Raw genomic sequence first — 14,916 nt, 5'->3', positions numbered from 1 at the left:
TTCTAAGGTTGCAATCCTATGCTCACTTACTTGGGAGTAAGCCCCATTGGCTTCAATGGCAGGGTTCACACAACACACTAACCCACACCCAATGGGTGAGCGTGGGTTGTTGTTGAACCGTGGGGTTAGCACGTTGTCTAAATACAGCATGTTTTCTGCAGGGTGTCTTATTAACTATGCAGTGTGGCTTGTTAACCACCCTGAATAAACCAACTACAAACCACGCGTTCTCTAAGTGGCTTGTTCAAGGAAAAATAAGCTATGCTGCATGGTTAACGAGCCACCCTGTGGATAATGCACTGCATTCAGACAACATAACCCACACTACTACTACAATCCACACTCAACTACTGAGTATAGGTTAGCGAGATGTGTGAACCCAGCCAATAACGCTCAGATCAGAGTCAACATGCATAGCATTGGGCTGCATGGCAGTCTTGTGGCTCATGTAAATGAACATAATTTTTGGATAGACGGACTGCGGAATCCAACAGTACAAAACTTATGTTCATTTACAAGAGCAACCAGATCGTCATGCAGTGCAATCTTATGCATGTTTACTCATGAGTAAGAGCTATGATAAACTGAGGCTAGAATCCGATACTCATTCACCTATGAGCAATCCCCACTGAACTGTGTCATTCACTTATTCATATATTAATAATATATAATCAATGGGACTTACTTCTGAGTAGACACTCGCCTGAAGCAATTCAGAGTCTTGTTCTGCCATCCTGGGAAATTAGAATCTTGGCTCGGTCTTTGCGTTCTTTGCAGTGCCTGGCAATTATCTATATTGTTGGACAGTCGTGTTTGTTCAGTTTAGTGGTTAAATATCTCCGCAACCCTTTTCTCCTGCCAGAACTGCTTGATGTTGTGACCCGTTTTGGGCACTATTCAAACCAACGACCGTCCTGGGCTTGTAAAAAGTTTATTGCTAATGATGGAGAAACGTGTTTTTTTTTTTTTTTAAAGAAAAAGACACACACACACGGATAACTTTCCCTGGCTGAGAGCCAGACATAAGTAAGAAATGAAGATCGTTCAATGGAACCCATTAAATATAAATCAGCTCCAACTGCCATTCATTTACAGCACAATTTGTCCATATGAGCCGGGGGTTGATGCATAGCCTAGCATGGCGAACGATACTTTATAAAGGTCTGACAAGTGAACAGAAGCAGAGGGGATTTAAAAGGTGTACCTTCCAGAGTCACATCTATCATGGTAGGGCATAGACAACTCTTTCAGCCCTGGTAAATGAATTTTGCAGAGCTTGTAAGATGGGTGGTGTTCTTTGCAGCAGCCTGTTAGCTGCCCTCTTTAGCCGTTGCTTTGCACAGGAAATGGTTACCTGTCTTGCTTGCCCTGTAAAGAGGTTATCAGCGGACTTTGTCTGCACATATAGCAGAATGAAGTGGAAACAGAGTCCGGAAATGGTAGAACAGAATGTACCGCTTCAGGTGGGAGAAAGCACGTTTTTATTAAGTGAACAAAAAGTGGGAAACAGCTGACTGTACTAGACCCTTTCCCCTTGACGTAGTAGTTTGTTTTAACTTGCAGTGGGGTGGTTCGTTTGTTGTGGGCTGTTTGCACAACACGCTAACCAACAACACTCCATGGTTGAGTGTGGTTTGTTTTGCTGTTGAACTATTTGTTGAACTGCAGGGTGGCTTGTTAACCATCCTGAACAACCCAACAGCAAACCATGGGCCAGTTCAGATGTGGCGGGCCCACGTGCAGTGGTTCCGTTACCCTCCCGTCTCCATAGTTACCCTAACCAGCACCCCTCGCACCTGTGAACGGGGCCCATGGGTTCTCAAAGTGATGTTCAAAAACAAAACAAATCGGTGAAAAACAAAACAAATCACTGAACAAGCCACCCTGCGAAAAACATCCTGAGTTCAGTCATCACACTAACCCAGAGTTCAGGAACCGCTGAGTGTGGGTTAGCGTTTGGTGTGAACCCAGTCTTTGTTTAATGTGGGAGAGCACTCTAAAATGGCAACCCACCATAGCAGTCCAAAGTGGTACAGTCATTCTAACACCCTACCCCACCCAAATTCTCTTGCATGCATTGACCAGGCTACAGAAAGATCTGTTGAGTACACTGTTGGGATTCATGGATGCTGTGGTAGTTGCCCCTCCCTTGCAGAATGATAGTTTTGGCCAGCAACTTTAAACAAATCCAATCCACAAGGTGCTTGGCAGGAAGGCCCGTTTTATTTATCCGATATTTTATGGCCTACTGCTTTAGAATCAGAGTCCCAAATGCAGAGCAATATGAAAACATCTTGTGACACAGGTCGCAGTCACAGACAGTGCTAACAGTTCTGTAGCCGAAAGCCCTCCAAAGACAAGCCAAAACCCTTGCAAAAAACTTTTATGGTATTGTCTTGCAATCACATTACTGTTTGGCTTCTTCTCCGAAAGACAGCGGGACCTAGGTCTTGCTTGGCAAAAGCTGGAGCTATCGAAACACATCTGGCAAGAGAATATGTACAATTGAAGTAATGACATTTCTACTGTAGTGATTTGCAGCGGGATTGTTGATACAATACGTTTTTGCAAAGTTTCTTATAATGATTATTGTTAATTAAAAGGTTTTCAAATTTGAATAAGCTGGACCAAAGTAACATGTCTTCAGAGCATATTCTCAGAAATAACAACATGGTTTTTTTTCATGGATGTCGTTTCCCAGAAGCAATTGGTCAAAATTTAGACACTGATTTTGGCAAATGTCTCCTGGCCACAAATATTTAGCATCACATAAATAATGTCGCTAAGGACACAGGAATCTTTCTTCACAAAGTACATCATCTTGAAATTCGATAGTAGGTTCAGAACCTTGTTCATATGGTGTAACACTACTTAATAAGTACTTATTTTTTCAAAAGCTCTTTGTTATAGAGGCACAACACTTTCAGTGATGGACTAAATTAACAGAGCAGTGTTCATCTTTCAGTAGTTTCAAGTTTGATCCCCACCACCACTTTTTTTTAAAAAAAAATGTCTGAAAAATTGTATGCTTTGATTTTGAAATGAATGTCAAAATATGGTTTTGAAAAAGTGAGAATGACCTCCCCAGGCATGAAGAGTGAAATCTAAATATGAGATGGGGTCATCCATTGATCCCTATTTCATTAAGACTGTCCAGTAATAAGGTGGGAACTTTGAGTTATAATCTCTATCTCTGGCACAAAGATGGTTTAAAATGCTTGGTACTCCAGACAGGGATTCTGGCTGCTGAACACAATCACCCTGTTTTCTGTGTCACTGAAATAGCTTCACCCAAAGAAGACACAGATTTGCATAACATTTGCTTATGCTAATATATATCTATACGTGCAAATTTAGAAATAATTATTCTAATTTAAATAGAAATACAGTATATCTCACTAATGTGGAAGACTGACCTGTCTGTCTTGCTTGATCAACTGTCTAGGTGCAGTTGATGGGCAACTTACCCATACATTGCCTACCCTGCAATTGGCAGGCTGCTGCGCCTGGAGACCAAGGCCGGCCCTACCATTAGCCAGGCTGATACATTCGCATCAGGTGGTGGAGCAGGAAGACCAGCGGGTTGCGCCGCTCTCCTCCATTGCCCCTGCCAGAAGGGCCTGGCTCTTCTTTTTACTGTAAGCTGGCCTGTTGCAGGAGCCCCACAGCTGGGGCACAAGGCCGGAGCAGCAGGTGGGCAGGAGCGAGCGTCCAGCCTGCTAGCCAAGCAGATTGAGGGAGCGTGTTCCAGCGACTGTGGTGATGTGGCAGCCATGGCAAGAAGCGGGTAGGTGGGATGCCTCGCTTCAGGCGGCAAGGTACCGTGGATATATATAACCTGATAAGTGTCCCACAGTGGGCACGCTCAACTGATGTTAGGTATGAACACACACAGTCACAGGGTTGCATACTCCCAAGGTGTTGAATAAATACTTTGAGATGGTTTGATCGAGGTGCCCAGAAAGATTCCGTTTTGATTTGATTTGCAGGGGAATCTGCCCTGTTAAGGCTACTTCCCTTCTGTTTAGCAATTGTTTAAAAAGTACTATATATCAGGGCCCTAATTCCTGGTGTTCCAACCCAACAGCAAACCATGGGTTCTCAAGGTGGCTTGTTCGAGAAAAATAAGCCATACTGCGTAGTTAACAAGCCACCCTGTGGAAAATGTCCTGGGTTCAGACAACATGCTAACCCACAGTTCAACGAACAGCCCACACTCAACCACTGAGTGTTGTTGTGCAAACCCAGTCTTGTTGTCATTCAGAGGCTACTTAGATCCTCTGATCTATAAGAAGAGTAGTCAAGTAGCTTGTGAGTATAATGCCCCAGTCACTTATTTGGATCGTGCAACCTACACTGATCCTGTTAGTCAGCATAAACTAGGAGTAATTGGCAAGGGGAACATTGACGCATTCCATGCGTGATTTGTGAGCATCAGGTGAGCTAATCACCATGCTGGTTACCGACCATCTGCCTGCTCCCCAAAAGTAAGCATGCAGGGTTTTCAAGCCCCATTGATTTCAATGGGAAGCGACCTTATTGAACTTTTTCTGGCTTGTTTTCAGGGTCTTGAATTTATCTTGGAGACAGAAAAAAAGAAATGAAAAAAACTTTAAATTACTTTAAAATATTTTAAAAGGAGGCCTTTACTGATGGAATAAAAAAATGGTTGCTGCATGAACAACAGAGGAGCATTCAAATGTATTTACAAAGATATTTTGGGAGATTATGGTGTGTGTTTTCTTTTAAAAAGAAGAAGAGCTGAGCTTGGCGATAAAATGTCAGCCTTAGAGGAAGTCCAGAGCATCTGTCTGAGTTTGTTCAAGGCAACTCAGCCAAACCCCATTAAAGCTCCTATTTATTTAAAAGGAGGTGCCATGGCTGCTACAGAGCCAGGCCTTGGTTCTACCCTGGTGCTTATGATTACTTTTTGTGGGCAATAAATGAGTCTCAAACTGTTGATTGCTGCTGTCATGTTTTGGAAACATTTGGAATCTCTGTCTAGTTTCCAGGGCAGCATCACTAGGCCATAAGGACACTGTGTACCACACCAAACTAAGCAGGGCTGCTGCTGACTCAGAAGGTGAACAAGTCAATATGTGACTAGCAAAAGACCACCTTGCTCCTTTGGGAAGCATGAGAACAGAAGAAGAGCCCTGCTGGATCAGGCCAAGGGCCCATCTAGACCAGCATTCTGTTCACACAGTGGCCAACCCTCCTGCCCACAGGAAACCCACAAGCAGGACATGAGTGCAACAGCACCCTCCCACCCATGTTCCCCAGGAATTGGTGTACACAGGCACACTGTCTCTGAGGGTGGTGCGGCACTCGTGCCTTGATTGTGGGTTTCTTGCGGGCAGCCAGTTGGCCACTGTGTGAACAGAATGCTGAACTGGATGGACCCGTGGCCTGACCCAGCAGGGCTGTTCGTCAGTTATGTTCTTAATCACTAATGCAGGTTAAAACTTCATTCAAAAGGATGCATTGAAAAATAAGCTGGCGGGGGGCGGGGAGTCGTCTTTTAATCACCAAGCACACATGCGACACCAATCAAGAGGGATCTCTTCTGCCTTGGTGAGTTACTGGCATCTCTTCTTTGTGCTTTTCTCCTCACATTGAGAATGGTACATAGCCCTGCCTTCTTTTGGCACTCTAGTATTAGGGGTGTGCACAGACCCCCCGCTCCGCCTCTCTTCCAGATCCGTGATTTGCGGATCGGGCCGCTTTGCTCCACCCCTGCTCCGCCTATGTCCGCTCCGCTCCTCTGCAGAGCTCCAGATCCGGATTGGAGCTCCATTTCCCCCTCCCCCATAGGCTTGCATTAAGCTAAAAAAGTATACAACTTTTTTTCTGTTAAAGTTAGAAACCTCAAGTTTGGCACCATGACACCTCATGGAGGTATACACACGCACGCCAAGACTCAAGGCAATTCCCATCATCCCCTGATTTTTGGGGAATTTATGAAAATCGGGCACCCCATTCACACCCCTTTCGATAGCTCTGTCAATTTGCACGTTAGAAACCTCAAACACGGCATCATGACAGTTTATCCAGGGATACACATGCATGCCAAGACTCAAGGCAGTCCCATCATCTCCTGATTTTGGGGGAATTTATGAAAATCGGGCACCCCATTCACACCCCTTTCGATAGCTTCGTCAATGTGCACGTTAGAAACCTCAAACTCACCACCATGAAAGCTTATCCAGGGATACACATGCACGCCAAGACTCAAGGCAGTCCCATCATCCCCTGATTTTGGGGGAATTTATGAAAATCGGGCACCCCATTCACACCCCTTTCCATAGCTCCGTCAATTTGCATGTTAGAAACCTCAAACTCGCCACCATGACAGCTTATCCAGGGATACACATGCATGCCAAGACTCAAGGCAGTCCCATCATCCCCTGATTTTTGGGGAATTTATGAAAATCGGGCACCCCATTCACACCCCTTTCGATAGCTCCGTCAATTTGCATGTTAGAAACCTCAAACTCGCCACCATGACAGCTTATCCAGGGATACACATGCACGCCAAGACTCAAGGCAGTCCCATCATCCCCTGATTTTTGGTGAATTTATGAAAATCGGACACCCCATTTGCAGACATGGGCTGTTCTCCGACGGTTTGACAGATAAAAAAAAATTAAGTGGGCACCCTCCCAGATGCCACCCTAATACTAATTATATTATTTATAAGAATATAATACTAATACTAATAATAATATGTATAAGAATATTACTAATACTATATGTAGGGAAATGGGACAAGAAGTGTGTATGCTTTGCCCAAACAGGATTTGAAATGCTCAATCTGTGGCTGTTGCACTTCACAAACAGTGCACTGCACACACAGCACGCTCACACAATCACACAGTCACACACACAGTCCAAGTAACAGAGAGAAGAAATAGAGGATTTATTTTTTTTTGGTATTTTTTTGTATTTAGAAGAAAGAAGGAAGATGAAACACAGTCAGGCTTTAAGAGAGGGAGGGGGGGGGAACCAACCAACCAAACAAACAAACACTCCAAAATTTTAAAATAAAGTTTATATTAAATCAAAGTAAGGGAAAAACACAGAGCAAACTAAGCAAAAAGTCAGAAAGAAGCAAACAAACACACACACACACACGCCAAGCTAAATCTAATCTATCTCCAAACACAGCAGCAGCACCTAACTAACTCCTCTCCCCACGAACGCAAAACCCACAAGATGCTGAGAGCTCAAAGCTCTGAGGGTGCCTCTGCCTTAGTCACCCCCTCCAACGCTGGGATTGGAGGATGCTTCATGAGGTGATCAATTCTCATCAGGATTGGGAGTTGAATGTGCCTGTCATCGCTTCAAAAACAAAACAAAAAAACACCGGTTTACCCGCTGTCCCTGTTTGTTTACCCGACTTTTCCAAAAATTCTAGCAAGCGAACCGCAGCATGCAGAGAGCTGAGAGTAGGCTCAAAATGACCCCCATCCATGACTCTAAGCACAATAAGTTTCAGAAAGATAGCTTAAAAAACAACACAGTTATCCCCGATTCTTTTCCGCAATGCAATCCTATGGGCGAAATTTTTCAAAATGGCGATCGGATCGCTCCGTGTAAAGAGAAGCGCTCCGCCAATGGCCGCTTCTCTTCACCTTGCTTCTACGGGTCCCCGGTCCGCTTCTACTCCACCTCTGGGCAAGGCGGAGCAGGCCAATTCGCTTCTGATTCGCCGCTTCTAATCGGAGCGGAGCACATCCCTATCTAGTATAGCTCCTGCAGCTTTAACTGTTGTGACGAAGAGGGAATTTCACCAGGTGCTGCACACCCACAAATGACACTTGTTGAAATTCCCTTTTCTATACAACAGTTAAAGATACAGGAGCCCTGTCCTCCTGTCCATACGGTCACCCCAATGGTACTATTTTCTCTGCCTCTCTAACATGTTTAGGGCAGGCAAAAGAAAGTACTTCTTCACACCATGCAAAATTAACTTATGAAATTCAGTTGTGCAAACAGCAGGGGTGGGTGGGGGCTGGCTTAGTTTGCTCTAAAGGGTGATTAAACAAATTCATGGAGGGCAGGACAGTCCTCGGGTATCGGCTTGTTGTTGTTTATTCATTCAGTCGCTTCCGACTCTTCGTGACTTCATGGACCAGCCCACGCAAGAGCTTTCTGTTGGCTGTCGCCACCCCTAGCTCCCCCAAGGTCAAGTCTGTCACCTCCAGAATATCATCCATCCATCTTGCCCTTGGTCGGCCCCTCTTCCTTTTGCCTTCCACTTTCCCTAGCATCAGCCTCTTCTCCAGGGTATCCTGTCTTCTCATTATGTGGCCAAAGTACTTCCGTTTTGCCTTTAATACCATTCCCTCAAGTGAGCAGTCTGGCTTTATTTCCTGGAGTATGGACTGGTTTGATCTTCTTGCAGTCCAAGGCACTCTCAGAATTTTCCTCCAACACCATAGTTCAAAAGCATCTATCTTCCTTCGCTCAGCTTTCCTTATGGTCCAGCTCTTGCAGCCATAGGTTACTACGGGGAATACCATTGCTTTAACTATGCAGGCCTTTGTTGTCAGTGTGGTGTCTGTAGTGAAAAGAAGCCTCCATGTGGAGAAAGATTTATATCTTACGTAATACCAGATGTAGGTGGCAAACAGTAGAGCTGAGGCAGGTTAATTTGCATAGAGTAATTTGCATCAGAACAAGTTCAATTTGCTTTGGAAAATTTTCCAATGCAAATTAAGGTCATTTGCATAGGAACATGTTCTGATACCCTAGAGCAGGGGTGGGCAACTTGTGGCCCTCCAGAGGTTTTTGGCCTACAACACCCATGATCCCTCACCATTGGCTACGCTGGCTAGGTCTGATGAGAGCCCTAGGCCAAAGCACTTGGAGGACTACAAGTTCCCTGCCTCTGCCTCAACAGATATAAAGAAGCATGTTTACTTTACTTGTATTTAGTAAACAAAGCTAAAAAAAAAAAAGTATCATGTTAATTTTTTTGTCCAAAAACACGAGAAGAATCTTACCTGAAATATTTCCGGGAAAAATTACAGCACACTTAATGTAATTTAAATGTTGTATTACGTAGAAATCTTTATTGGAATCTTTGTTATATATATATACATACATACTAGCTGTACCTGGCCACGTGTTGCTGTGGCTCAGTCTGGTTAAATGGAAAAGAAAGAAAAGAGAAAGCGCACGTTTCTAATATGTTTAATTTCACAATGCTTGTGGGTATACAATATTTTTTGTTGTTCCATTGTCTGTGCAGATATAGAGATTGTCTGGTTTGCCGACTCTAGAACACGCAACATATAATTGTCCATGTGAGAAGCAATCTGTGTCTAGATCTAAACTGCACAATTCTAAAGATTGGCCCTGAGCTTTGTTGATGGTGATTGCAAACGGCAATCGAATTGGGAATTGCAATCTCTTAAATTGAAATGGCATATCCGTTGGAATCATAGGAATGCGAGGAATGAGGACATCTTCACCTTTGAAAGGTCCTGTCAAGATTGTTGCTTCTACGACGTTGCTCAGTAATTTTGTTACTGCAAGCCGCGTGCCGTTGCAAAGCTTTGGCTGGTTGATATTTCGCAACATGATAATTGGCACGCCGATTTTCAATAGCTGGGTTGTACCAGAATGCAAGGCGATTGTAATCGCGTGATTGCTGAGCACGGAGTCGTGTTTGACGCTGATCTGCTGTTTCTCATTGACGTCTTTCAGCCACTCTGAGCCTGTCGCATTCATTCTGTTGAGAACGAAGCAGATCTGAAGCTGCAGAACGCGATTGCCGTGCTCACAACCGTGCATCCTCAAGTCTGGCTGCACGTCGCTCGGCTGTTTCCTCGGCACGTATTTGAGCCATTCTTTGTCTGTTTCGCTTGTTCGCTGATGCCCATTCTTCCTTAGTCAGATTTGCAATTACTCGTCGCACTGCTTTCGCTCCGCGAGTATGACGACCTAAGTTTGATCTTCTGCGAGGCATTATTTGGATGAACTAAAGCAGATCGATTGCACTGAAAAAGAAGAAAGAAAGTTATAACAAAAAACATATAAAATTGCAAAACATTAAAAAAGGAAGAAACACGAACTAAAAAACAAAGAAAAAACAAAAAAATAAAAAATACTAACGAAATATTTCAATTCAAACGCAGATCAATCGACACAGCTCAATTCCACCGCCAATTGCACTGAAAAATAAGAAAAACAGTTAAAAAAACGAAATGAAAAACAATGAAAAAATAAAAAAATAAACTATACTCACGAAATGAACACTATGGTAAACAACACAGCTCAATTCCAACGCAATGTCACACGAAATAATTATATCAAAATGAAAATAAATCGAAATCTATGAAAATTCAATTTAACAATGCAATCGGAAACATTGAAATGGAATCGTAAAATTGGAAATTTGGAAATCGTAAATGGATCGTAAATCGGAAACATTGAAATGGAATCGTAAAATATTTAGTATAGCATGTGTTGCTTTTACGTCCAACAGATGGCGCTGTTTTTCAAAAAAAGCATGTTTTTACCTGTCAGAGGTGTGACATCTATATAATAGTAGGTATATAAAAACACGTGCGTATTCGAATGCAACGTTGTGTCAAAATTTCAAAGCAATCGGTGAAGAACTTTCAGAGATTTAAAATTTTGAACAAACGAACACTTACATTTTTATTTATATAGAAGATAGAGAGAGAGAGAGAGAATAGCATGTACTTCCTTTATGTTATTTAAATTGAAGAAGAAAAAGGTACTGAAATCTACTGACATACTCATTAATTTTAGCAAACCAAAGAGTAGTGCATGATATGCTTGATAACCACTCATCTCTTTCAAGAGTTCTTCCTCTCTTCTGCTGAGGTTGTTGGGGCACCTTCAGCCTCGCTCTCACTCTTTATTAGTTCCATTTCACACAGAGACATAGAGCTTTATCACACCAGCGTTATTATTTATTTATTTATTTCATTTTTATACCGCCCAATAGCCGAAGCTCTCTGGGCAGTTCACAAAAATTAAAACCATGAAGAGCAAAAAACAACCAACAAATTTAAAACTGTGCCACAAATTTATACTGTGCAATCCCTGTGAATTGCGTGCAAAGGACTCCGAAGTTTTCCAGTTTATAATCTGCTTTTATTGTGAAGTACTACCATGCATCCTGCTTTAATTGTGCTATAAAGGTAAAAGACCCGACCGATTTTGGTACTACTTTTGGAGCGAATCATTTGTTGTTTTCCGAGCGGCCCCTGGGGGTGCAGGAGCAGGATTTGATATGTTTAAAGAAAAATTAAACAAATGCTAACATCTGTGTAAGTTTTAAAGATAAAGATATCAAAATTGGCACAGTAATAGATATTAAGGAGAGCTTTAGGCATACCAAACTCTCCTGCAAGCACACATGGGTCTGATTCAGATCATGACCGTGGTGCTCCAGGAGGGGGGGTCATCTCCCCCCCACCCCGACCCCATGACAGCCTTTTTTTCTTTTTCTTTTAACCAACCCCCTGCAGGGTGATGGAATTTCACAACAACAAAATCTGAAATGCCACAATCCCAAGCAGAATTGGAGCTGTGCACACTTGCATGAGAGTACGGGAGACAAACACACATAGCTCAGCTATGTATGATTAAAGGAACATTTTATTTGGCCTAACAGAGTTGTCTTTAAGGGATTTAAGGCATTTGGCTGCCTTGCTTTAATTTCTAAAGTGTATTTGGCTCCCTCTGCTGACTAAATATTTGAACTGCACTTCTAGAACAGAAAGTATTGAAGGACAAAGAAAACAACTACTGATCCTTTAACTAAGAGTGGCTAGTCCCCATTCATATTTTTTTTTAACCGATTATAAATATCTGATTATTTCAGTTATAACAGGTCTAGCAGCAATTGTATCCCTAACATTTCTGGTATAGCCAATGGGACAAAATCAAATTCCACTCATGCAACAGGACTTTTCGCTCTTTGCCTTCTCCCGCCGTGCACTGTGGCATCTCCCTAAACCTGCTCCAGATATTCCACCAACTGCTCAGAGCAGATTGGGGGTGGGAGGGTTGGAAGCTGCAAGGGGGGAGGGAATCGCTGACGGAAACTGTTCCGTTGGCAGGAGGGACTAATTGAATGCAACTATCAATTTCCATTTTGAGCATGAGTAACACTGTCAATGTAGGAGAGAGAAATCATATATAGATTCTTGAATAGGTACTCTGTACACTGTAGGGATAAGGGCAGTTACAGTGCAACCCTACACAGGTCTACTCAGAAGTAAGCCCCATTGAATTCACTCTTAAATATGAGCTCCGTTACACCAGTGATTTATCGCACTCTTGCCATGCCTGGTATGTGTTTTTGCAGCACGGTACTCACATGACATCACCCCTGTCCTGCACTCAGTTTGCCTCTTCCCCTCCCTTTTCCATCTTATTTTGGAGCAGGGAAAGTCTGTTCTCCCCCCTCCCTGTGCAATAAAGCTGCTCTTCCATCCCGCGTATTGCTTTCCTTGTGCTATATTGGACCATCCCATTTTGTCTCGCTGACAAAAGAGGAGGGCGGGGTGGTTTTCTGCTCAACCGTGAAGGGGAGGGAGAGAGGGCGCCCAAACAACGCGTGGAGAAGGGGAATGAGGCCGCCACCGTCCGTGCCTGGGACTTGGTGCCATTCAACTGTATGGTTCTTACTCCTGAGTAGACATGTCTAGGTTTCCTGACCAGAACAATGCCAGCTTCCCACAAACATCTCCAAAAACTAATTGTAATACTTCACTTATATTGTTTAATATGATCTTAGAAGAAAGCATAGTGGTTTTACCCTAATTGTGCAGTTTCAGGCTGCCGTACTATTGTATTTGCGCAGAAATATAATACATAAAAAGTTAACTGCAGGGAGAAGGAGAACATAGGGGGCGCGAGATTTCGCCGGCACAGTAGTGATACAGGTGAAAGGATATATGAGCTGAAAGAGCGCAACAACACAGAGCCGTGAAAGTGCCCATCACTAGACTTGCTAGTGAAACAGAGGGGGAAACCGCACTCAAAGTGGGGGGGAAAGTAGGTGTGATGGAGCTATATATATAGGATTGCAATCTTAAGGTGCAATCCTATGCATGTTGAGACAGAAAATGTCCTACAATTCCCATCATTCCCCAGCCAACTGGCTGAGAATTAAAGGGCGTTTTTCTGTCTAAACATGCATAGGATTGCAACTTTAGTCTCTATATTCTGGGATGCACTAATCTGTAATTTCCAAATAACTGGTGTGGGGGACTTCTCTTCGTCTCTAAATAACATTTTAAAAGATTTCTGTTTTTTCTTTCTTTTCCCAAATCTCTCTAATGAATTCTCCATCACTCAGTGTTCCTTCAAATGGAGCTTATGTAGTGCGATCAAGGTGCGAAGTTTGCACATCTTTTTCACAACATTCCCCTCCTGTGCCTCTGCCACTGTTGTGTGTGTGTTTTAGCTTTATTCCACCATGATTTAACTCACGGAAAATATAGTAACAAATATACACCACCACCAAACAGCTGTTGTATTCTGGGATAGTGCAATATTGCTCCAATGTTGGAACACGATCTGCTGGCTGTATAAATGAAACATATGGAACTTCCCTAGAAAGGAAGCAGCAAAAAAGTGAAAGGCACGTCTATTGTGCCCATCATAGTCCTGGGAAAGACTCTGCAAGAAGAAAACCCGGTAAGGATGCGGGATTTTTGCTTTAATGTAGAGAAGCCCAAAGTTGACATTGCTACCTATGTTTGTGACAAATTGGCATACAGGAAGTCAGAGAACGGAGAAAGTAATTATGCATTGGCTGGATAGTTCTATTTTTTGGAGAGGACTTCCTACTTCACTACAGCCATTTGGATGGTAACAATTTTTTGCATAATTAAACGCTAAAGGTTGCATTTCAGCTGGCTGAAGATCTTTTACTAAAGCTCAATGTGAATTGAAGCTATGCAGCTAGAAGGAAGCACCACAGAGTTAAACAGAGCTTACTCCCAGGTTTAGGATTGCAGGCATGCTAATCCTAATAATGTGTGTAGCATGCAAGGCACTACTGCTAATCTTTGGAGTGTGTCTCTCTGTGTGTATATATTATATACACTGTTGTGATAAGCTCGTAGACTCCCAAATTTCGGTTTTTGTAAGCATTGCAGAGTCTGCATGACATTTAAGAGGTGAAACACGTTAATGGGCATTAAAAAGTTTCCACTTCAATGTTGTCCTTAAACACTGAACTTTAAGGGTGCAATCCTATACATGTTTCGATAGGAAGATGTTCTACCCAAAAAAAATATACATGGCTGTCTGGGAGTTGTAGGACTTTTTTTCTTCTATCTAAACATACGTAGTATTTATTTATTTATTTATTTATTTAATTACATTTATATACCGCCCCACAGCCGAAGCTCTCTGTGCGGTTTACAACATTTACAACATAGTATTGCACCCTAAGAGTTAATTACAGCGCAATCCTATGCATGTTTAGACAGGAAAATATCCTACAAACTCCAGCATGCCCCAGCAAAGCCATGCTGGCTAGGGGATGCTGGGAGTTGTTTAGACAGGAAAAAAGTCCTACATGCATAGGCTTAAGAGTCCAATCATATAAATGGGGATTAGGGCCAGGAAAATGTATATAGGATTACACTCTTAAGTACAAAAGGATACAAACGTGCTAGGTGTCGTCCTTATGCAACTTCTTTCCCACTTTTCGGAGAAGAAGGCACGATTATGCACTACAATAGCAGAAATGGCCTCTACTTGGTTTTTATGGAAGCTTTGATGCTCCTCTACACGCCTCCTACCTCGCCCATGTAGGATTCTACGCAGCGAAATCGCGGAACAGGAAGTATCGCCTTACACTTACGGAGACGGGACCCCCTTTGCGCCTTGTCGGGAATTCCGCGCATGCCCAGT

General features: G+C 43.0%; 1 protein-coding gene across 1 annotated transcript; it reads right to left on the bottom strand.

The window, feature by feature from the left end:
* Window positions 1-9,182: 9,182 nt before the first annotated feature.
* Window positions 9,183-14,900, bottom strand: LOC134394663 (ATP-dependent DNA helicase PIF6-like). Its single transcript, XM_063120299.1, has 3 exons — window positions 14,805-14,900; window positions 10,123-10,181; window positions 9,183-10,007 (listed from the first exon to the last, which is right to left on the bottom strand). The coding sequence occupies exon 3, from the start codon at window positions 9,799-9,801 to the stop codon at window positions 9,205-9,207; it is 597 nt and encodes a 198-aa protein (XP_062976369.1). The 5' UTR covers window positions 9,802-10,007; window positions 10,123-10,181; window positions 14,805-14,900; the 3' UTR covers window positions 9,183-9,204.
* Between the last annotated feature and the right edge of the window lie 16 nt (window positions 14,901-14,916).

Source organism: Elgaria multicarinata, chromosome 1, assembly GCF_023053635.1.
Source record: "Elgaria multicarinata webbii isolate HBS135686 ecotype San Diego chromosome 1, rElgMul1.1.pri, whole genome shotgun sequence".
NCBI classification, from domain to species: domain Eukaryota; kingdom Metazoa; phylum Chordata; class Lepidosauria; order Squamata; family Anguidae; genus Elgaria; species Elgaria multicarinata.
The sequence above is the reverse complement of the archived record's forward strand: the minus strand, read 5'-3'. Positions and strand labels throughout refer to the sequence as shown.